Raw genomic sequence first — 22,623 nt, 5'->3', positions numbered from 1 at the left:
GGACTCACATAGAAGCTACAGATGACAGTTTATTTCCAAGTTTTTATTCTTGGCTGAAAATAATTTCTACACTTTTTTTTTTGTTTTTGTCCAATGGCATACCAAGTTCAGTTCAATAGATACAGTTTGTACAACAACCAATATTCATCAAAGCAGACTTTTACATTGTGTACATATGAACAACCTGTACATGGACAAAACGCTTACACCATATTTTCAGTCTCCAAACTAAGACTCCGTCTTTCTGCCAAAACCAAACAATCAGAAGGAAATTATGGTTCCCCCCCCCAAAAAAAGTTCCACTTAATAAATCTCAGCAACATTTCCCCCCCTCCTGTTGAGTAACATGTTCCTTTGATGCAAAAATTCCCCCAAACATCAGGTCAGTAAAACTAGTATTACTTTGGCATCCAGAACAATTTTGTTCTGCACAGGGAAAAAAATGGATCTGGATGCAACTCACAGCTGCAGCAGAGCAGCTAGACCCAACTCCGGTTTAATATGACTGCACAAGTGTTCATTAACAGTCTGGCAGCCATTTGTGGAAGCAGGAAGTGTATCTACAGAGTGACATTTCTCATTGGAGTCGGGACAAGTGTGGCAGCCAAAATACTGAAACTAGAGATACAACATCCACACAAGTTTGCACTTCAAACCGAGCACCATGGCCAGCAGAGGTGATGCAAAACTCAACACACTGCATGCACTCTTATGGTAACACTGTTGCAACACCACCTCCTTGTTTTTTTTAGTTTTACGCCCTTCATTGAAACAAAGACGCTGCTGTCATGATATCAGGGATGAGCTGAATTTATTAATGTTAGCAACCCTCGTGTTTCTGAAGGCATCACTGCACTCCTTCATATTTTACCAAGCTACGGAGGCCCGCCAGCATTACAGCGCAGAAACGTAACACTTCATCTTCAGTTTAAGATAAAAACAGATGAATGTATAAAAAAAAAAAAAAGATTTTCCAGTTTTACTCTAAACCCAGCATTTATTTTAGCTTTTTAAACCCATGCAGCAAATTGCTACTTTGATCAGTCCAGTGTGTGTTTTCTTTTTTCTTTTTTTAAAAAAAAAATCATTTCCCACGCCTCTTTCAGCAGGTGTATTGGTTCAGTAAACAAATGTTGGGCGGGTATGGCGTCTTTAAAAAAAAAGTACTATTAATAATAAACTAAATCACACAGCCATATCCGTGTTTATTGCATGAATTGGCATCCTTCTGTCTGCACCAGCAGAGGTCACTAAATAAAGTTTAAATCCATGGATTTCATATCAAACACATTTTCCAAGCTTTTCCAAACTTTAAAAAAAAAAATCCTTCATTATCGGAATTAATAAAGCAACAGCAATTCAAAACATACTGACAATAAAAGTGTTCTTAGGCAAGTTAAAAATCAACCAATGGTTTTTGATAGATATCTAAAAGAATTTTTAATGCAGCTTAATATTGGTTCTTTATGTACAGCATGGTACTCTGAAAGTGCTGGGCTTTATAAAGTAGCCAATATATGTAAGAAATAATATATAATACTGTTTAGAGACAGGTCACAAGTCTTTGTGCCCCTTCATGTGGCACAGCGTCTTTGCACATCTCAACAATCGGCACCTCCCGGCTTGCCGGCTCTAATACACGGCCAGAACAGAACGTAAGCAGCCACCTTTCAGAACAGATTCAAACATCTGCATCACTGCACTGCAGTTTGGCACAACTGTGGAGCAAAATCCACTGCAATCATCTGTGCTGATGCCCGTGGTCAGATCAGCCGGGAGTTGCGGAGGTACTGGATGAGGACCCTGTACACGAAGGTGTACTGGGACAAGGTCTGAACCATCAGCATCCTCTGATTGCGTAGCGCCAACAGGTGCTTGGGAACATCCAATGGCTGAAAGAGAAAATATTCATTTTTGATAATACAAAGATAATACACACAAACCCTCCAAAAAAATCACTTAAAAAAAAAAAAAAAAAAAAAAAACTTCATTAGGGTAAGAAAATTACCTCATTGTGCTCTAGACACGCTATCATGATCTCAGACAGGATGACAACTCCAGTCCGACCCACTCCTGCGCTGCAGTGCACCAGCACAGGCTGGTTGGAGTTCTTTGGGTCACTGATGCTATTTGTGTGTCTTCTCACAGACTGGATCTCCTCCAAGTAGGCTGGAGAAAGATGAGAACGCAAACTTTATATTTAACTACATTTCTGGAAACCTGAATGTAGCAGAGGTTATTAGGCTCAAAAAGGTAAAGATCTGATTATAAACTGATACTGATCCACTCACTAAGGAAGCCTTTGAAGTCCTCGGGACAGCCGTGGTCAGGCCAGTCTGTATACTGCAGGTGCCAGACAGTCCTCTCTTGTTGCGTCAGGAGGTGTTTGATCTTTAGCCCAGTGGTGGCGTAGCAGCCGGACTCTGTGCGGAACCGCGTGGTGATCTTGAAGCGCCCGTACGTCACTGTGTTGTGCCGTGAGCCAAGTCGGGGCCAGTATCTAAAACTCTTTTCTCGACCGCTCTCCTAAACGAAGGAGATGATGCGCATCTGTCAGTGCACATAGAGACAGGGAGGGGAAAAAAATATGAAGGGGTTTAAAATTAAATCAACGTACCTCTTCGGCAGTGACCATGGCAATGATGGAGACACCCTGTTCCCACACCATCTGCCAGAAATCCTGACACGTGTGCGACATGGGACCCTGCGAGGCAATGTAATTCCACTCCTGCCCACCTACTGTCATCTAATGAGAAATAAGACATAAGGAGCATTCTCAGTCATTTCTTTTAAAAAGGGAGAGCCAGTGCAGCAGAAAATATTATTCATCTATGGAAGATGTTATGTGTCATGCCTGAAACTCCAGAAAGAGGAAGTAAAGGTGACTAACACGCTGCCTTACCACAAACCATTAAGCACGACTGAAATTTAAGAGTCGCAGAAATCTGAGGAAGTATTTGGCGATCTAGTTATCTGGTTTGCAAATGTATGTACATACATTCCCAAAACAACTTACTCTAATGTGTGATGCATTGATGTAGCCCGTGTTGTTCTCTTTAGTGGGAACCAGCTCCACTCGGGTATCGTCATAAGGCAGGACGTCTTGGAAGCGGTTTCTGTCTCCGCTTTCTGGCAGCTGGGCGATCGTGCACTCCCCTCTTGGACGTTTTGGGATGCTCTCGTACTCCTTCAACACTTCACCCTTCTCCATGTGCTGCTCCAACACTTTGCACTGACAAATGCAAACGGAAAATATGTCACTGTCATGGACAATGCTGTCAAAGAAGATATTTTGCATGGAAGTGAAAATATATCAAATGCTTAAACTGAGAAAATGCATTATTTTAACAAACAGGTCACAACAATGACTGTGCAAAATCAATACTGGATGTCTAATCTGTGGTTACACTCGGGTGATGCTGCATGGGCTCGGGAACACATCCAGAAATTAGTGCCTGAACAGAGTTCACCGTGTCTCCCACAAATTCAAAGAAGTGATGTGTAATCATAATCCACAACCACCACTGTCTGTTCTGGGACAAAGCTCATTTTCACAGACTAATTGAAAACGCAAAGTCTGTTTTTCACATCACGTCCTCCAGACTAAAGAGGAAAGAGGCCATCATGCTTGTTATTAGCACTCAGTTCAAAAGTCTGCATCTCTGATGACAAGTAGCTGCATTAGTGCCTATAAAAATGGCATCTTGAATATTTCCGGAAAGCCAGCATAAATGCTGAAAGGCATATGCATACTGCATCTTTTACAGTAGCCTGGCTTCGTGGTAGAAGGAGCTGATCTAGCCTGCCTGTAGTCCAGATATTTCACCAACTAAAAACATCTGACATCACGGCATCAATGAAAAATATGACAGAGAAGACCTGTTCAGCAGCTAGAAGATAAAAGACAACATTCGTCTCCCAAAAGTCCAGCAGCTGGTCTCCTCAGTTCTTCAGACACTTACAGACTGTTTTTGAAGAAGAGGAGATGCTACACAGTAAAAATGACCCTGTCCCTGCCTTTTTGACTCACATTGCTGCCATCAAATTCAAAACATTTTCTTTTTCTCATTTGATGTTTTCTATGTTCCATTGTGAATAAAATATGGGTTTATGGGATATGCAAATCATTCTGCATTTATTTAGTGTCCCAACTTTTTGGGCATTGAGGTTGTATAAGCAAACAACAATGGCATCTCATTAACAGTGAGAGTTTGATTAGCTGGACAGACTGTTGAAAATTTACTTTCACTATTAGCACAACAACCATAAAGATTAGCAATCCTTACAAGTTCAGTTGTGTTTCAAAGCTCTGAACAAGAACACGTACCCTCCATAAAAAGTCCTCCAAGAGTCTAAACGAAGTGCATAAAGCTTAAATACATCCCATTCACACGGAAAATCACTCACGAATTCAAACATTCTTTTTAGATGCCATACCCTTTCATCATTCGAGGCTCGTTCAGGCTCATCCTTAATCTCGCTGTGGACTGGCTGCCTGGATATGGACAGGCCATTGAGGTGGGCCACTTTCAGAGGGCCCATCTTCTTCACCTCTGACTTGGCTCCTTTTTTCATGCCCTAGAAAGACGTTAAAGTGGTGACAGAGAAGAAGTGAGAATGACAGTGAACCCCAGAGAACAGACAGACAAGAGGCGGGGACAACGCAGCCTCGCTGGGCGTTTCTAGAGGAATGTCACCTATCTGGTTTACCAAGGTAGACCGACCGCATTCTTTTCAAATACGTTTGCGTCATTACATGCTGGCCACTGAAACTTCTTCTAATTCTTTCAGGATGTGCACTCATGTGATGTTGATGTGGGGCAGAGGCATCAGGTTACAGAGAAAGCAGTTTTTGTTTTCTGACATTTACAGTGCAGCAACCGGCCAAGACAGAAACAGACTTAGGCTTGTACTACTGGCAATCACACTGATGATTCAAGAAAGAAAACCTTGTATGTTTTTCCCTTATTGGTGATTGTTGTTAATCAGCACAGGTGACTGCGTCTTCACTGTCATTACAGTCTTACATTACAGTCTGCTGCAACTGCACGACTCCAAACCACTTTGCTTTCGAATGTATTCACCATAAATACTTAGTACGCTTAGCGACAGTAACAAGTCATTACGTATACAGTAAAACCAGTTTTATGTGTAGGTAATTATTATAGGAACACCAACACAGGAAAAAAACCCAAAAAGACAACCCTCGTTTCAGACAAACCAAGCTAGTGCCAAGTAAAAACTTGTTTTCTTGTTAGTAATTTGTACATCATTGTGAAATTATGACAATGTTGTAAAAAATGAAGCAATACACAACAAAATAAAATGTCTAAAATAAATAACAAACAAACCTAAAATAATTGTATATTGTAGAAAATGACATTACCATGTCTTTGTTGATCATCAAGTGGGTCTAGGAGCTATTTAAATACCATGCAAGTCTCAAAACACTTGATACACAGAAATGCACACAGCCCATATTCAGGAACTTTGCCTGTAAACATGCCATCAGGGCTTATATAAGGCTGTGTGACACAGCTATACAATTATGGCCATCCAGACACACCTTCCAACCTCAGGCAGCAGCCTTGCAGCCTGCCATTATTATCTTCTCGCAAAAGATGCTTCTGCGAGCTCTAAAATGTCTGAGCTATGAGCAAATGCTCTGTTCTTTGTTGTAAGCGCGAACACAAGTATCTTTGTGCGATTCTGCCATCTGAGGCACTGAAGACCCAGCAGATTACTTTGATTTTTTGAGGGCAATGTCACCACAACAACAGTGAAATACTTGTGGCTAACATTACATTAGCTCCGATTGTACTCCCACAGGCCAGAGCTATGTCGTAATTATAACCCTGAGGGATAATCAGAAATTGTGGAAACTTTAAAACCGATCTGAATCCAATAAACAAGGACTGGGTGTGGGTCACTGGTTTTCATGTCGCCTTTCGTGCTTCAGAACAAGCCAAACTCAGCTGGCTTGTTTTCCCCTCGGCCCTTTAGATGTTTGTTTCTCTCCTGCTCTGTGCTCCTATTTGCTGTGTTTTAATGCAGTTGAGTTCCCAATAAAACTATGGGAAGAGTATAAAATGGGGACACAAACACAGCCCATTAACTGGGTTCTGTTTAATTTTTAAACCAGCCACCTCTTACAAGCTATTTCCCAAGCCGTTTCTCTGCATTAAATTATTTTATTTATTTTTTTTATAACTCTCTTGTTTGCTGACAAAAATCAACATTTGGGTTGGTTCCAAACAACTATTTTGGCTCTGTAATTAGGGCTCTGGTTAAAAAAAAAAAAAAAGTTAGAAAAGACGTGAATTAAACATTCTGTCAATCAGGTCATATACATGTGCTGTACTCCTCCCATTGGCCGCTCCTTTTGCTGAAAGATATATGGCTTCAGCTTCAATACTTTTAAAGCTATAGGCACCAAAAGAGCTAATTTGGAGCGAGGTGGAGTGAGAAGAAAATTGGTCTGGAACAATGACCAAAAAAAGAAAAGCCCAGGAAGAGTGCTTTTCCAACTTTTTTATTAAAGCACTACCGTACTATGCTACTACTGTAAAGAAATACATTGATGTATTATAGTTAATGTAGGTCCATTCATCCATCCCTCTCACCAGCCACCTCCACCAGCTAATGTGAGGGAGTAGCGAGACGTTCCCAAGCCAGCTGAGAGATGTAATTTCTCCAGACTGATTCTCATTCCTGCCACTTTATGCTCGGCTCCATTGCGACCTGGAGGCCGCCACCTGATGAAGTCAATGGGACCATATCAGCTGCCAAATGCAGAGGTGAAATCCTGAGGCCACCAAAGTGGAAGCTTTCTGCCACCTGGCTAAACCTAGAAGTTCTGTATAAAAATTATAAACAGAATCCGTGACCAGGGCAGCCCTGGCGGAGTCCTACATGCATTGAGAACGAGTCTGACTTATTTGCTGGCTCCAAGCTCCTGCAACAGTTATAGTGTTCAAATGGCTTGTAGTAACAGGGAAGTCAGTCCATACTTGTGACGGATCCCCACAGGATACTACAAAGGACGCAGTCTCCAAGTCCACAAAACACATGTGGACTGGTTGGGAGAACTCCCAGTTAAAAAAAAATAAATAAATAAATCAAAAAAGAAACCGCATATTATTAAAATACTCTGAACAACGAGGGAAATTTGGAAACAAGACTCACCGCGGGAGGTAAACCTTCTACTGCCTTCTTCCCAGGAGGAACATCAGACACAGGCCTCTTCTTGAAGTCTTTCTTGGGCCTCGGCTTCTCCTGGCCACTCAAGTCTCCCTCTGAAACCGAAGGCATAATCCTGGGCTGCTGTAACTCTGATACTAGGTACAGTGGCTCACGTTCATGGATCAGGGTATGAACCTTATAGGTTAAGGTGCTGGTTATAGAGGGGTCAAGAGAGGAGCCTATGGGATATGCAGGAGGAGGCTCTGTCGGAGTCTGCTGCTGCTGAGGTGTCAGGGAAGAGAGAGATGTCAGGCTGTGATGCTGCTGTGGCGGCTGCTCGGGAACGAATGCCTCCTGAGAAAGTGGTGTGTGACGTCCACTGTCATCCTCAAAGTCCTCTTCTTCTCCGCTACTGTGAACTAGCATGGTGGCGTCTGAAAGGGACTTTTTATGTCCGTACTGCACATCTTCCTTAATGTCTTCAATGTCTTCTGGATTTTTTTGTTCCAAAAACACATTCAGCTGGGATCCCTGAGAGCGCCCGCCATGCAGCACTGGAGGAGGTGTGGCCGTTTCAGCTGCTGAAGAAGACGCTGTGCGCTCTTTGACCCTCATCCCCTCAAAACTTTGCGCCAACCCAGCAATCTCAATGGAGTTACGTTTCTGAGCATGGTACTGCTGCCTTTGTGGAGGTCCGCTGTAAAGAGGCTCTGAGACCTCTTGCAAAGAGTGTGCAACGGGCAGGCTGTCCTCCTGAAAGGTCTGGACTGAGTGGTGCACACGCCTTGTTATAATCAGGTCTGGATTGCTGCTGCTGACGTACAGGTGACGTGACAGATCAGGTGTGCTGTTAGCTGGTCTAGGATGAGCGTATGGGTAAGGTGGAGGCGATCGGTAGACGTGTGTCTTCATGATGTTGGGGGCTGGATACTCTTGTGCCTGTTGTAACTGGACATTTGTGAGCTCTGGGACACTTACTGCCCCCACCACAGATCGCCTCTCTGTAGGGTAGGGGTATGGAGAAGGGCTGTGGAAGCTGGAGCCCAAATGCAAGGGATAGTGGTGGTGCTGAGCTGCCCCGCCATGCTCCCCCCTGATTTCTGGCTGGCTGTAAACTAGAGGGTCTGGTCTACTGTAGGCATAGGAGTTTCCAATATTTAGGTTCCTCATAGAGTGGCTTTGCCTGTGCTCTTGAGACAAAACCATTCCTCCCCCTGCACCTCGGTTCTTCTGACGCATCACTGTCTCATAATCGGGAGTGGCACGGTAGGAAGGTGGGATGAGAGCGCTGTGCCGGTGAGAGGGGACGTAGTCTGGTCTGGTTATGTCGCTTGTAATAGAGGGGTTGGAGGACATGGGTGAAGGCTGAAGGTAGTGCTGGGGATTGGTTAGGGAGCTAGTACTGTGGGCACTGTACACGCTGCCATTACGTAAACGTCCTCCACTACTGTATTCTAGAGGAGAGCAGTCCAGGCTGGTCTGAGAGTGGTAGTAGAAACCGTTCTGACTGTTCATGTACAGGTTGTCTATGAGCAAGTGAGAAAATCCCATTATAACTAAAGAACAGTTTAAGCATTTAGACTTAACCAAAACAAAAAAGACAAGAAGAAGAGCTTACCCTGTGATGACGTGTAAGGCTCTGTGAAATGGCCATTGTAGTGCATTTGTGGAGGGGGCATCATGTAGGTCTGCGGCTTTGGCTGGAAATCAAAAAAGAAAAAAGAAAGAAAGAAAGAAAGAAAGAAAGAAAGAAAGAAGGATTTAATCAGTGCTAATATGAGCCAAACGCTGCCCAGGAGCAAAGAATCAAACACTGCTTCTAAACAATGAATATTCATTATAATACTGCATTAAAATACCCACTAGAAAGAGTGCAAAAATTTGTCAACTTTTCAATCAAAAACAAATGCAGAATTATTTTTCTTAAGGACGAGTTTCAAAATAAACTACTGTTTTACAAGACCATTATGTTGTAAGCTGTATGCATTTTCCTCCCCCCCCCACCCCCACCCCATTAAATACATTTTCTTTGTTTGTTTTTTTTAATAAAGCAAAGATGCAACTTTTTAAATCTGTGTGTTTTAAGTGAGTGTGGGCATTACCAGAGATACCCTAGTAGAGGATCTCCGTCTGACTGGGTTGACAACTGTGGGTTGGGGTTGGCTAGCAGAGGAAAAAAACCCAAAACAAAACGTGAGTCATCAAAGATGAACTTACCCACTACTGCTGTTACAAAAAAAGTGTTTTGCAATACTTGATGTTGTTCTTGGACACTGATATGGCACACCTGGAAAGGTGCAGACCAGGTTAAGTCCATAAAACATGTCGTGCTATTCTTCTCCAGCACACCAGTGTACATGCTTGATGAGCCATGTTTTGATTTTACATTCACTTTTCATTTACCAATTGTTAAAGATAGTTTAACAAAAGTTAGATTTTCTCTTAACAACACAACGAACTGCCCAAATAAAATGCAGTCTAACCTTGTTCTAGACTTGAAAATATGCAACACAGAAGTGAAAGAACGTGACTAAGCTCTTCGTCTGATGAAAGTATCTGACCCATTACTCAACACGTAGAGCGTTCTGACACTCTTAATAGTCCCTTGATTCAACCCAACGCAGTTCAGTTACATTACTTTTAGATTCACAGATGCTGAAATTCATCTAAAAGTCAATAAAATGTGCATCCCTGTGTACTGGCTTTAAGTAGTAACTCAAGTCTAAAAATGTATTTCACTTGAATTAAGAATCACTGTGTGGTTCAAAACCCAAGGCCCATTTCAAATATGCAGGAAGCGTATTTGTGGTGGCACTGTTGGGTAAGCAGCTGAAAGGAATGAATAATGGCACTTGTCTGGCAGGCATACTGTAGGCGTTGGCTGACTGTGTTCCTCACCCCTTATTAGAAGGCAGAGAGGGACGAGAGAGCATTGGAAAACGAGGAAAAGATAGAAAGAGAAGGGACTTCTGGGAGCCCTCAGAAGGCAGGGGGTCACACTCCTCTCTGAAGAGAGAGGAGGAAAGGAGTACAGACATGAGACTACACCAAAGATGACACCCATGCATGAGACAACGATGAACAAAGAGACAGGAGCTTGGGGTAGACAGGTGGAGAGAAAAAACACTCACAGGCTACTCATGTTAATCTTATAAAACTTGAGCCTGGCCAGACACATCCGGCACACATATTTGGAGGTTTCCATGTCTTCCTACACATGAGAAAGAAAAACAAAAATTAGATGGCTAAACATGTGGTACGGACTAGTATTTGCTTAGTTATAGACAAATAAAGGCAATCCTGGGAATGCCAATGTGATTTCATGGCCACACACACACACACACACACACACACACACACACACACACACACACACACACACACACACAGTATGCTAAGGTTAATGATGAAGGCCATCTCCAAATTATCAAAATCCAATAAAAGATAGCAATGTCACTAGGGATGGAAAAGACAGTGCAGTTACTCACGGTCTGATACTGAACACTCTCTTCTCTGTTGGCTAGCTCCAGGGCAAAGAAAGACCTGTTGTGACTCATGTTGTTAATATCATGCCACCTACACAGCCAATTAAAGCACAGCGGCACAGAGAAAGAAAGGAGGGGGGAAGAAAGAAAAAAAACAACACATGATGTCATGGTGGTCACAAAACCTCAGGGCGTTTTTACAGACATGGTTGCTTTAAAAACATGCATATGTGGGAGTCAATCAAAAGCCATCTAGAACTCATACTGGTACATAGCTAAATACTTTAATGTTCACATACTCACAAAACTGACAGATAACATTCCCAAACATCCTTATCAGCTATCAGTCTACTTGACTCACTACCTCCTGAGCCATATTCAAGGCTGGAGAACATTAAGGAGACAACCTTAACCAAGAATAGCTTGTAAGTAAGCTGTGCCACAAAACTCGGTCTTCCAGATTGAGTTGTGTGGGCGTCAGACATTTTTTTCCCCCATTCTTAGAAGTAAATCAGATTTCAGTTCTTTAGGTATAATTGCAATCATTTTTCCTAGGCTCACCTGTATAAAACAAGCGGACGCTCGCTTTTGTGCTTGACAAAGATGCCGTCAAGGCAGGAACCCAGGGTAACATCTGCACCTGTATTGTCCTGTTATGACCAAAGGAGAATTTTGTAAGCCAGTGTCATACTTGTTAAAGGATCCAGTGATGATCCAGTGGCTTTCACAGACCTACCTTGGCTTGAAAGGTTTCTTGGCCATAGCCCTCCATTTTCTCAACCTCCTGCATGTACAACATCTCTGCCTCTGGAACTGGCAAACCCCTGAAAAGATTTTTTAAAAATATCAAGAAAATGATAACAGTACTGTGACTCATATAAACATATTAATCAGAAGAGATGTGTATTAATCGAAACAGGCTTTATATGTATGTGCTTGTGCATTTGCTCCAATTCTGTGTGACGGTGGGGTTGGAGCCAATCCCAGCTATCATGAAGCATGAGGCCAGGCACACTCTGGACACACACGGAGACTGATGACCATTCACGCTTAAGTTAATCTAACCTAACATCTAACATCTTTGGACTGTGGGAGGAAGCCATTGTACCCACAGGTATAGGAAGAACATGCAAACATGCCACCCAGTGGATTCAAACTCAGGATCTTCTTGCCGTGTGGCGACAGTGCCCAACCTCTCACCTCTGTACCACTACTAAAAGGTCTTTTTCTCCTAACAACAGCTTTGTTGTTAGGAGAAACAACAAAGCTGTTGTTAGGAGTTGTCAGGTTTGTATCTCAGATAAATACCATTTAGCCCCTTATTGTGCATCCTCAGTCAGATGTTTAGGGAACCCCAGTTTGTAAAATGGTCAAGGATCAACAGAAAGGCTTCGAGTGTAAAACAGTTTGTCATCCTCTGAAACTTTCATCACCTCATGTTTCCTAGGAGATACTTAGAACCTAAAAAGTTAATGACATTATAAGTAGAAGTGACACAGCTTTATTAACAATTTGTTTACTTATTTTTTTTTTAATCTCATGAGGTAAATATAGTCATTAAGATCTGATGAATGACAGTTTGTTAAATTAACTGTGTTTACTGTTGTTACAAAAATCAACCAAATGTGTTATTTGCCTTAAACGTTTACATTATACATTCCACTCCGAATAGAGACGACCAAGAACCAAAAGCCACAATCTCCAAACAGACCAAATCAGAGCCAGTGTGTTTCCTCTGCTAGCCATTTGTGTGACCGGGTAGACTGATACTTTGAAATTTGGCTTACTTGAAGGACTGATAAAGAAGAGCCACTTTCTGAATGGCCTCTTCCAGCACTCGCTCATCCTGAATCCAGTCCTGCAAAGACAGAGCGAGAGAAACATGTTTGATACAATCCACACAAAAGAACATCTGAATTTAATGGAGAACAAGTGGAGAATGCTTACAATGGGGAACAGTTCAAACTTCTGAAGGAATTCCTGGGAACCATATCGATTAAAGTCTCCAAAGTCAGCTGTGGGCAAGAAGAAACAATAGAGCATAAAGTACAGACATTTGTAACAAAGCAGACTCCAAGGCTCTCTCAATAAATCCTATGTCTATTTCTGCTTGCAGTACAATTCAAAATAGACATTCAGGACTTGCAGAATGGTGTAATGCCTTCTGGAAAGCTGTAGTGTATGATGACATGATGGACTAAATTTAGAAGGGGAGATGTTCGTTTGTTAGCCCGCCAGCGTCTGATAACGTAGAGGTCCTAAAGTGTTACAGCCTCAGGCTTCCTTCTGGCAACATTAACAGCTTTTCTTTTTCTTTTTTTCCCCAGACATCAGCTGTGCTTAAAGGCTACAACTGTCCTCCATTCCCAACTCTGCTGCACGTTACACAAAACAGGAGCAACACAGCTTTACTTGCAGCACACTGCACAAGTTTTCATTGCAAACAAAGCACAGACTAAATATGAAGGGCAACTGCAAGAAGATTCAGTGTGCTTTTCTAAACATTGAATGTTAGTCAGGCATTTGAATATGGCTGCAGCAGTAAGTGATCTCAGCAGCACAGCTATGCTGTAACACCCAGGCAAGTAAGCTGCAGCGCCTGATATAACTTTGCCAGCACTGTCTGAGATTCTTCCAGCTGAGCGAACGTTGCAGGAGCTCAAACTCAAGCAAAGAGTGTTCAAATTCACTCACTGTTGATCAGTTTCATAGATCTGTTTAGGATGTAGAGTTCTTCTTCAGTGCTGATATATCTATATATATCTCTCTATATATATATATATATCTCTCTATATATCTCTATATATATCTCTCTATATATCTCTATATATATCTCTCTATATATCTCTATATATATATATATATCTCTCTATATATCTCTATATATATATATATATCTCTATATATATATATATATCTCTATATATATATATATATATCTCTATATATATATATATATATATATATATATATATATATATATATATCTCTATATATATCTCTCTATATATATATATATATATATATATATATATCTCTATATATATCTCTCTATATATATATATATATATATATCTCTATATATATCTCTATATATATATATATATATATATATCTCTATATATATATATATATATATCTCTATATATATCTCTATATATATATATATATATATCTCTATATATATCTCTATATATATATCTCTATATATATCTCTATATATATATATATCTCTATATATATATATATATATCTCTATATATATATATATCTCTATATATATATATATATATCTCTATATATATATATATATCTCTATATATATATATATATATCTCTATATATATATATATCTCTATATATATATATATATATCTCTCTATATATATATATCTCTCTATATATATATATCTCTCTATATATATATATATATATATATATATATATATATATATATATATATATATATATATCTCTCTCTATATATATATATATATATATATATATATCTCTCTCTATATATCTCTATATATATATATATCTCTATATATCTCTATATATATATATATCTCTATATATATATATATATATATCTCTATATATATATATATATATCTCTATATATATATATATATATATATATCTCTATATATATATATATATATATATATCTCTATATATATATATATATATATATATCTCTATATATATATATATATATATATATATCTCTATATATATATATATATATATATATATCTCTATATATATATATATATATATCTCTATATATATATATATATATATCTCTATATATATATATATATATATCTCTATATATATATATATATATATCTCTCTATATATATATATATCTCTATATATATATATATCTCTATATCTATATATATATATATCTATATCTCTATATATATATATATATATATATCTCTATATATATATATCTCTATATATATATATCTCTATATATATATATCTCTATATATATATATCTCTATATATATATATCTCTATATATATATCTCTATATATATATCTCTATATATATATCTCTATATATATATATATATATATATATATATATATATATATATATATATATATATATATATATATATATATATATATATATATATATATATATATATATATATATATATATATATATACATACATAGATATATATATTACAAAAATTGTAAAAATGTTCTTGTAATCTATCAGTTAAACAGCTGAACAGAGGTTTCTGACAAACTACTGTGAGGAGCAAACCTCTAAAACAAGATGTTGAGATTTTTAAAAAAAAAAAGTACCATTAATCCCAACAATTTGTATGCAACTTGATTTCAATTTTTTTTTGAGCTGTGCTTTAGGAGGAAAACTAAAGCACAGTACTGGAAATGATGAAAACTCATTTCCAGTACAACTCCTGCAATCTCTTTGCCTGAGACCCCTTTATATTCACAGCACTCGTCGTGTTTCTCGCAAAAATAACGTCGCCACAGCTTAAGGCGGACCATTTATACCAAAGCTGAAGGCTAAAGTACTCACTGCAGAAATCTCCTGAACAATAGGTATCACCGTTCAGACAAAATCTCTGCATCAGCACTGGTACAGGAGGAGCAGTCCTGTACCAGTGCTGACGCTGTAACTTCTATGCTTCTGTAATGACACGTCCATCATTAAACTGGTAGTGAAAACTGACATGAACATATACTCATGTCTTCTTCCTGGCTGCAGTATCAGCAGCACTGTACCAGGTCAAAAAAAAAACTGCAATGTGCACAACTGAAACAACACAGAGCAGCTTGCACCAGAAGATGTGGCACCACACTGAACACGTTGTGCCATCTGTGAGGGCAAGAAGGAACACGGGACTTACCAAACTACAAATTCTGCCATCAGGTTAGTACAATACATCCACAATACCTTGCACTGCCAGGCTGGCCAAACGTATAGCTTGTTCGAGCGAGCATGATATCCTGCCCTCTAAAACATCTTTCTTCAGTTGCAGGTAATACTGATATCTGTAGAGAGAGGAAGTAACTGTTAGGAGCAGAAGACTGGCAAGCCACAGATGAAGCAAAACAAGAACTTTCTTCATGTTTCAGATATAACATCATTAATTACAAAACATCTAGCATACAGCACCAGATAAATTAACACTCAATTTTTAATGGCCAAAAAAAAAACCAAATAAAAAAAAAAAACTGTACAATCAAGTAAGAGTGTTTTAACTACTGTAGCTGATAGTCAGTACAACTTTTTAATACTTGATGTGGCGGCACTAAATTTTGTCTAAAATTCTCTAAGGTCTTTCTTGCCAGTAGTCTTAAGCAACAAACAGTAAAAGAGAAAAAAGGGCAGTGGCTTTGTAAAGACACTTCCTGCCACTGATCACCTTGTGATCTCCTGTTGCAGTTGGGTGACACTGGGTATGTAAAACACGACTCCAAAGTAAACGGTGGGCTCCAGCCCATACTTGTCCAGCTGCTTCTTCAGTGGCTTCTCCAAGTCAATCCATCTCTGCTGGTTCTGCTTGTTGAAGTACCACAGGCTAAAGTATGTTATCTAACAAGCAAAAAAAAAAAAGAAGCAAGAGGACAGATTAAACATTAACCACGCTAGGGTAAACTGTAATCCAGGCAGGCACATTTAGACTTATATTACATATTAAAGACTAGACCAATAGGTTACCGCTTAAGAGCTCAGTGCCAATGTAAATCTGCACGTCTTCTCCTGCTTATAAATATAACACAGACCTTAAAATCCAAAGTTGCAATGTTTGAAATTCTGGCCATGTTGGCGTGACATACACAAATGTTTAGAAACCGTATTTATGAACACATTTCCATTTGACACTTTCACAGTGTATATGTGGGTCACAGCATAGAACAACGAATGAAGGCAAATGCTTAATGGCAGTACTACTTTATGACGGGGAAATAAATCCAGTAAAACGTGAGTACAATTTGTTCTATTACAATTTGAAGACTGGCTAAAAATCATTTATGAAAACTACTCAATGGAAAGATTGCCATTTTTGTTATAAGCACAGCAAGATAAATTTACAAAATAATGAAACGCTTATACCAGCCCACTTAGATTAACTAGAAAGGCTAAATTATATAATTACCATTATGAAAACAGAGGAGCTTAAAAACTTATCTATATAGAAATAAGACTAGAGACACAAGTTTTTTCTGTTTTAATTTAACGTCATCAGTGAAATGAAATTTTCTCAAAAAATAGGAACATTAATACGAATTGTCTGGTTCTTTTTATGTAGCTGTTATGTATCATCTAAAATAAATCTAAAATCGAAGACTTCTCTAGATTGTGCTGCCCTCTCTATCCGAATATCCCACAATGAACACTGGTAAGAGAGCAGCTGAAAAAAACAACTAGAAATGTGTTTACTGGCATTTTACACTGGACAATAGCTGCTGTCTATGAGTAAGCACTGTGTAAACATTACAAAAATTTGTCTGTGAAGGTTCTCAGTCATCCAGGTCATCGTAGTCAAACGAGTTTGCAAAGAAAAGCGTCTGGACTTCTTTAAGTTGCTTGAAGACGTTTCACCTCTCATCCGAGAAGCTTCTTCAGTTCTAAGGTCAAATGGCCGAGAGTCCCAGATTTAAACCCAGTGGGAGCATCCCCCCAAAGAGGGACAAAGGACCCCCTGGTGATCCTCTAATCACATGCGCCAAGGTGTGAAAGCGGGTGTGGGACCTAATCAGCCAGGGTTTCGGGTGAGCTCATTGTGAAACCTGGCCCCACCTTGTCATGTGGATTCCTGAGGTCAGATGGCCCAGGATGTGAGTGGGCATTAAGGCGTCTGGGGAGGGAACTCAAAACTGGATTATAGATTACTACGATGACCTGGATGACTGAGAACCTTCACAGACATATTGCCGTACATTTTGGGAGGAACACCCTTCAACTGGTACGGGAGTATGAAAGGGAATCAAGGAAACTGGCGGATTATAGGAACCACCTTCGTTTCAACCTAAGATGCAGACAAAGCAGAGTTGTTCCTAAGAGCTTGCGCCTTGGATCCACTGTCAGGGGACACAGAGCAGACTTGATTCTACAGAGAGCACAAAATCACCTTTTAAGTGAAAGGATAAGACAGGTCCATTTCACTATAGATGCCCTCCAGATCAAGATCAGCCAGACTCTGCAGGAACTGGAAACCCTTCTACCCTCTCCATACTAGAAGAGGTTTACAAGTTTGTGGACAAGGCTCAGCGGGCCCAACACTCTAAAGGAAAAGAAAGACAACGCAGGAAATTTCACACCTTGCTTTCAAAAACCCACACTCCTCAGTCTGAACCCACACAACTCAGAGAAGAAAACACACCTGAAGACAGTCGGGAGAAATGGGTAAAGAACTTTTCAGACCGGAATCTCACTGAACCTGAAAAGAGGGTTTTAGCCAAAAGGACTCAATTTTGCCATTTCTCCGCAACAGTTGCCCATAGTGGACCTCATCACAGCCACAGAAACCGCCATACGGATTAATAAATTATCACAGACAGAAGCAGAGCAAATCAGGATGAAAGTCTCAACCACCCTCTCCAGTGCGAAAGTCCCTCCGTCTAACCTTACATTACAAGAAAAGAAGGCCGTCGCTTCCCTGAGCAAAGACCACAACATCACTATATTACCAGCGGATAAGGGAAGGTGCACCGTGGTCCTAAACACAACAGATTACCACACAAAGATCACTACTCTCCTCAGTGACAACAACACCTACGAAGCTTTAAAGCGAGACCCCACAAGCAGCTACAAAAAGAAAGTTATAGCTTGCCTTTAAGACCCTGAAAAGGACAAAATCATTGACCGCATTACATATCACCGCCTTTATCCAGGGGATGCCATACCCTGCATTTATGGACTTCCTAAAATCCACAAGGAAGGGGTCCCACTCAGACCCATAGTCAGTAGCATAAACTCAGCCACTTATAACATTGCGAAACACCTTGCTACCATTCTTGCACCTCTCGTGGGGAACACCCCACACCACATCAAGAACTCCACCGACAAGGTCCAGAAACTTACCCTGGATCCAGATGAAACCATGGTGTCTCCACCACGGAAGCAGTGGAGACTGTCAGAAAATGACTACAAGAAGACAGCTCCTTGGAAGACAGGACCAACTTCACACCCGATCAGATCTGCACACTGTTAGACCTCTGCCTTACCACAACATACTTCAAATACAACGAAGGCTTCTACAGACAAAAACATGGCTGTGCCATGGGCTCCCCCGTGTCACCTATTGTAGCCAACCTTTACATGGAGGAAGTGGAAAGGAAGGCTCTTGGCTCTTTCAAAGGAAGAGTACCCAGCCACTGGTACAGATATGTAGATGACACCTGGGTCAAAATCAAGACACAAGAAGTGGAATCCTTCACTGCGCACATTAACGCTGTGGATAAAAACATCAAGTTCACCAGGGAAGACACAAAAGATAACTGTTTGCCTTTCCTGGACTGCGCCGTGCACATTGAAGAGAATGGCAACCTCAACATCGAAGTTTACCGGAAGCCCACACACACGGACCAGTACCTCCTCTTTGACTCCCATCACCCTCTGGAACACAAACTTGGAGTAATCAGGACCCTACACCACCGGGCAGAACATGTTCCCTCTAAGCCTGAGGGAAAAAAGAAGGAACACACACACATAAAGGAAGCACTCAAAACATGCGGTTATCCTAACTAGGCGTTCATAAAGTCAGCAAAGAGGCACAGAAAAGAAGATCAGACACCAGCGAGGGAGGATAAGAAAGACAGACGCAACAACGTTGTCATCCCCTATGTAGCCGGTGTATCAGAGAAACTCAGGAGAGTTTTCTCCAAGCACGACATCTCAGTGTACTTCAGACCCAGCAACACACTCAGACAGAAACTGGTTCACCCGAAAGACAAAACTCCAAAACACAGACTTAACAACGTGGTGTATGCTGTACAGTGCAGCGAGGAATGCCCAGACCTCTACATTGGAGAGACCAAACAGCCACTTCACAAGCGCATGGCACAACATAGAAGAGCCACCTCCACAGGACAAGACTCAGCAGTCCATCTGCATCTTAAGGATAAAGGACACTCTTTCGAGGATGCCAATGTTCTCATTTTGGACAGAGAGGACAGATGGTTTGAAAGAGGAGTGAAAGAGGCCATCTATGTCCACTGTGAGCGACCATCTTTGAACAGAGGCGGTGGTTTACGACACCAACTGTCTGCCATCTATAATCCAGTTTTGAGTTCCCTCCCCAGATGCCTTAATGCCCACTCACATCCTGGGCCATCTGACCTCAGGAATTCACATGACAAGGTGGGGCCAGGTTTCACAATGAGCTCACCCGAAACCCTGGCTGATTAGGTCCCACACCCGCTTTCACACCTTGGCGCATGTGATTAGAGGATCACCAGGGGGTCCTTTGTCCCTCTTTGGGGGGATACTCCCACTGGGTTTAAATCTGGGACTCTCGGCCATTTGACCTTAGAACTGAAGAAGCTTCTCGGATGAGAGGTGAAACGTCTTCAAGCAACTTAAAGAAGTCCAGACGCTTTTCTTTGCAAACTCCTTTGATTACAAAAATTTGTTTTTATAGCAATACTAAAAAGTTATATTCAAAATACAGGACCTACTAACCCGGATACATCCATGGTTGAAATGTAACAGTGAATTGTGCTTTTTGTAGTTTAACAGACTGACTAGTTCACCACATGATTCGCCTAGTAACTCTACTAACATTAAAAAAGCAAACAATGTGACATAAAGTAAATGAAGGTGGAGGCCTTGCATTAGCATCACTAACCAAACATGCTAAATAAATGCCAGACTTGGACATGAACCTCAGTACATTATCTTTCATAAGCATACTGTCCAAGATCTACAAGAGATGACACTTCTGCTTTTAATTTTTTTTAAATTACATGTTTCTCAACGTGAGTTACATATATGTGTATGTAAAGCATTTAACTGGGAAATGATTGAGTCATTACATCTTGGGAAATATTATGGGAAATGACATTATATGAGTAGACAATGACAAACTGGTTATCATAGTTTTTGTTGTTCTGCTTACTAGTTTCAAGTAAGAATGTGACCAGCAGACAATGGTCACAAAAATACTTTGTTGCTGAGATGGCAGGTCTTAAAGAGTCCATATAAGAGAGAACAATCAGCACTTGTATTGCGTGAAAAACACCTACATACCTCTCTTAACTCGAGTCTCTGGGCTACTGCCTCCAAACATTCCTGTCCAGTGCTCTCCACTGAGAGTGTAAACTCAACAAACTCTCCATTGAGAAGCTGAATCCGTGTGACAAGACAGCTCTTGCTTGAAACAGTATACCTTCGAGTCCTTTTGAGTTTTAAGCCAAACGGCAAGGGCATGTTTCAGGCGTCTTAAACAGTGGAGAGGGGGTCTCCACTCAGGCCAGAGGAAGTATTCTCCTTGATGTCCACAAAGTTGTGATAATGTAACAAGTCAGGGGGTTCATCATCAGCACACAGGTCTGAAAAGTCAGACGGAAAAATCAATCAGATGAGCATCCAAAAACCACAACCAAAACTAGCTTTAAGAGCGTGGCCTTACTCATCACTAAAGAATATGTTACGATACTTACCCTTAAGACTAGACTAACACGGGGATTACCGTAAAGTAATCCCCTTAATGCTTCATTTTGACAGCAATGGGGTCTCAGTAACGTTACAATTCCTCCACCTCTTGAGTTCTTTAACAATCTGGGCACAGCAGAAAGGGCAAATCCTACGGATGTTCCCTCTGACCTGTGCACTTACTGCTAACTATAATGGTCATTTTACTACGCCTATGGCTACAGTAATCACTTTCCGGCGAATAGTCTGATCCAAACACCAACAAGTGCGACCGATTCTATAAGCAGCAGGCACTTCAAAATCATAAACCATGCATCCATTATATTTCAAATTACTAATAGTTACAATTGGACTGTCTTTACTGCTACAATTAAAACGCTTGGTCTACATATTTGGTATTTTTGGTACTATCTAGCTGCTTTTAAGTCACTTTAAGAAAATCCATTACATTCACTACAACTGGCTTGGAATTAGCGTTTACGCTAGCCCGCTAACTTCCAGCAAATAGACGACACCCTTGGGAAGCTGACGTCGCCCCGGTAAATATTTTTTTGGGGAAAAAAACATCAACGTTACCGTTAGCCACCAGATGCAACTTGGTAGTCCAACTATTGATCAGTCCTTAGGGATTCCACCACCAAAGTCAATGGATTGCTGCTTACTGGATAACTATTAGATTAACAGGCAGTTTGTTTGTCTGTAGTTTGTTCTGGATCCAAACTAACAGAGCCCCCATGCCTTTTGGTCCAAGTGTTCACTCTAAGTTCCAAGCGTGTTTCGCTTCCTGGGATTAGAAGAGCAACAAGTGTTTCGGTCTTCATCCGCGGCGCTATTGCTTTGGCGTTTGTTTGTTCAGCCTTCAATTCATTCCTGGACTACACTGAAATCAACACCAACTCAACTAAACATTTATACAAGCTAGCTGGTTAGGTGTATTTTCATAAGCAAACTGTTTAAAATCTATTGTAGTTCCGCTGGAGCGGAAGGATACATGCAGGTTTTCAGAGCGATGACATCAGACAGCTGGAATGCCGAGCAGTGAAAATGCCAGAAATGGGACAGCTGTCAGGCACTGCTGGCGAGGACCTGTCTGTTTACTTTTTACATCGACCCATAGCTTAGTCGACAGCTGTAATGGCAAACACACGATATTGCTCAATAAATAGTTTCAAGATTCAAGCATAACGAAATCACGTTTATACTCCCTGACACAGTGCACGAAAATTAAATAACAGATAAATATAAAACCTTTACTGACAAAATAATACACACACACACACAGCATGGTAAACACTGGTAT

The 22,623-nt window shown here is 40.3% G+C and overlaps 1 protein-coding gene and 1 pseudogene across 3 annotated transcripts; one reads left to right on the top strand and one right to left on the bottom strand.

Annotated features, from left to right (window-relative positions):
- Window positions 1-7: 7 nt before the first annotated feature.
- Window positions 8-22,182, bottom strand: ptpn21 (protein tyrosine phosphatase non-receptor type 21). Of its 3 annotated transcripts, none has more exons than XM_063496873.1 (20): window positions 21,900-22,182; window positions 20,919-21,220; window positions 16,090-16,259; window positions 15,618-15,715; window positions 12,615-12,682; window positions 12,455-12,525; window positions 11,404-11,491; window positions 11,229-11,317; window positions 10,671-10,758; window positions 10,314-10,393; window positions 10,081-10,188; window positions 9,285-9,345; window positions 8,801-8,882; window positions 7,186-8,708; window positions 4,438-4,578; window positions 3,017-3,232; window positions 2,618-2,746; window positions 2,292-2,526; window positions 2,009-2,169; window positions 8-1,892 (listed from the first exon to the last, which is right to left on the bottom strand). In XM_063496873.1, the coding sequence occupies exons 2-20, from the start codon at window positions 21,096-21,098 to the stop codon at window positions 1,764-1,766; spliced, it is 3,717 nt and encodes a 1,238-aa protein (XP_063352943.1). In that variant the 5' UTR covers window positions 21,099-21,220; window positions 21,900-22,182; the 3' UTR covers window positions 8-1,763. The 3 variants fall into 3 exon arrangements, with proteins under 3 accessions (XP_063352943.1, XP_063352944.1, XP_063352946.1); XM_063496876.1 differs by having other exon boundaries at window positions 11-1,892; window positions 7,186-7,295; window positions 21,900-22,179; XM_063496874.1 differs by lacking the exon at window positions 10,081-10,188 and having other exon boundaries at window positions 9-1,892; window positions 21,900-22,181.
- LOC135932124 (uncharacterized) lies at window positions 17,566-20,808 on the top strand (annotated as a pseudogene).
- Window positions 22,183-22,623: the final 441 nt, after the last annotated feature.

The sequence above is a fragment of the Pelmatolapia mariae genome, linkage group LG16_19 (genome assembly GCF_036321145.2).
Source record: "Pelmatolapia mariae isolate MD_Pm_ZW linkage group LG16_19, Pm_UMD_F_2, whole genome shotgun sequence".
Classification (NCBI taxonomy): Eukaryota; Metazoa; Chordata; class Actinopteri; order Cichliformes; family Cichlidae; genus Pelmatolapia; species Pelmatolapia mariae.
The sequence above is the reverse complement of the archived record's forward strand: the minus strand, read 5'-3'. Positions and strand labels throughout refer to the sequence as shown.

Coding starts and splice junctions, on each gene's coding strand:
- ptpn21 (XM_063496873.1), bottom strand. CDS start 21,098: ATGCCCTTGCCGTTTGGCTTAAAACTCAAAAGGACTCGAAGGTATACT. Junction 11,492..12,454: donor CTTCTTTATCAGTCCTTCAA/GTAAGCCAAATT, acceptor AAATCTTTTCAG/GGGTTTGCCAGTTCCAGAGG. Junction 2,170..2,291: donor GGACTTCAAAGGCTTCCTTA/GTGAGTGGATCA, acceptor ATCTTTCTCCAG/CCTACTTGGAGGAGATCCAG.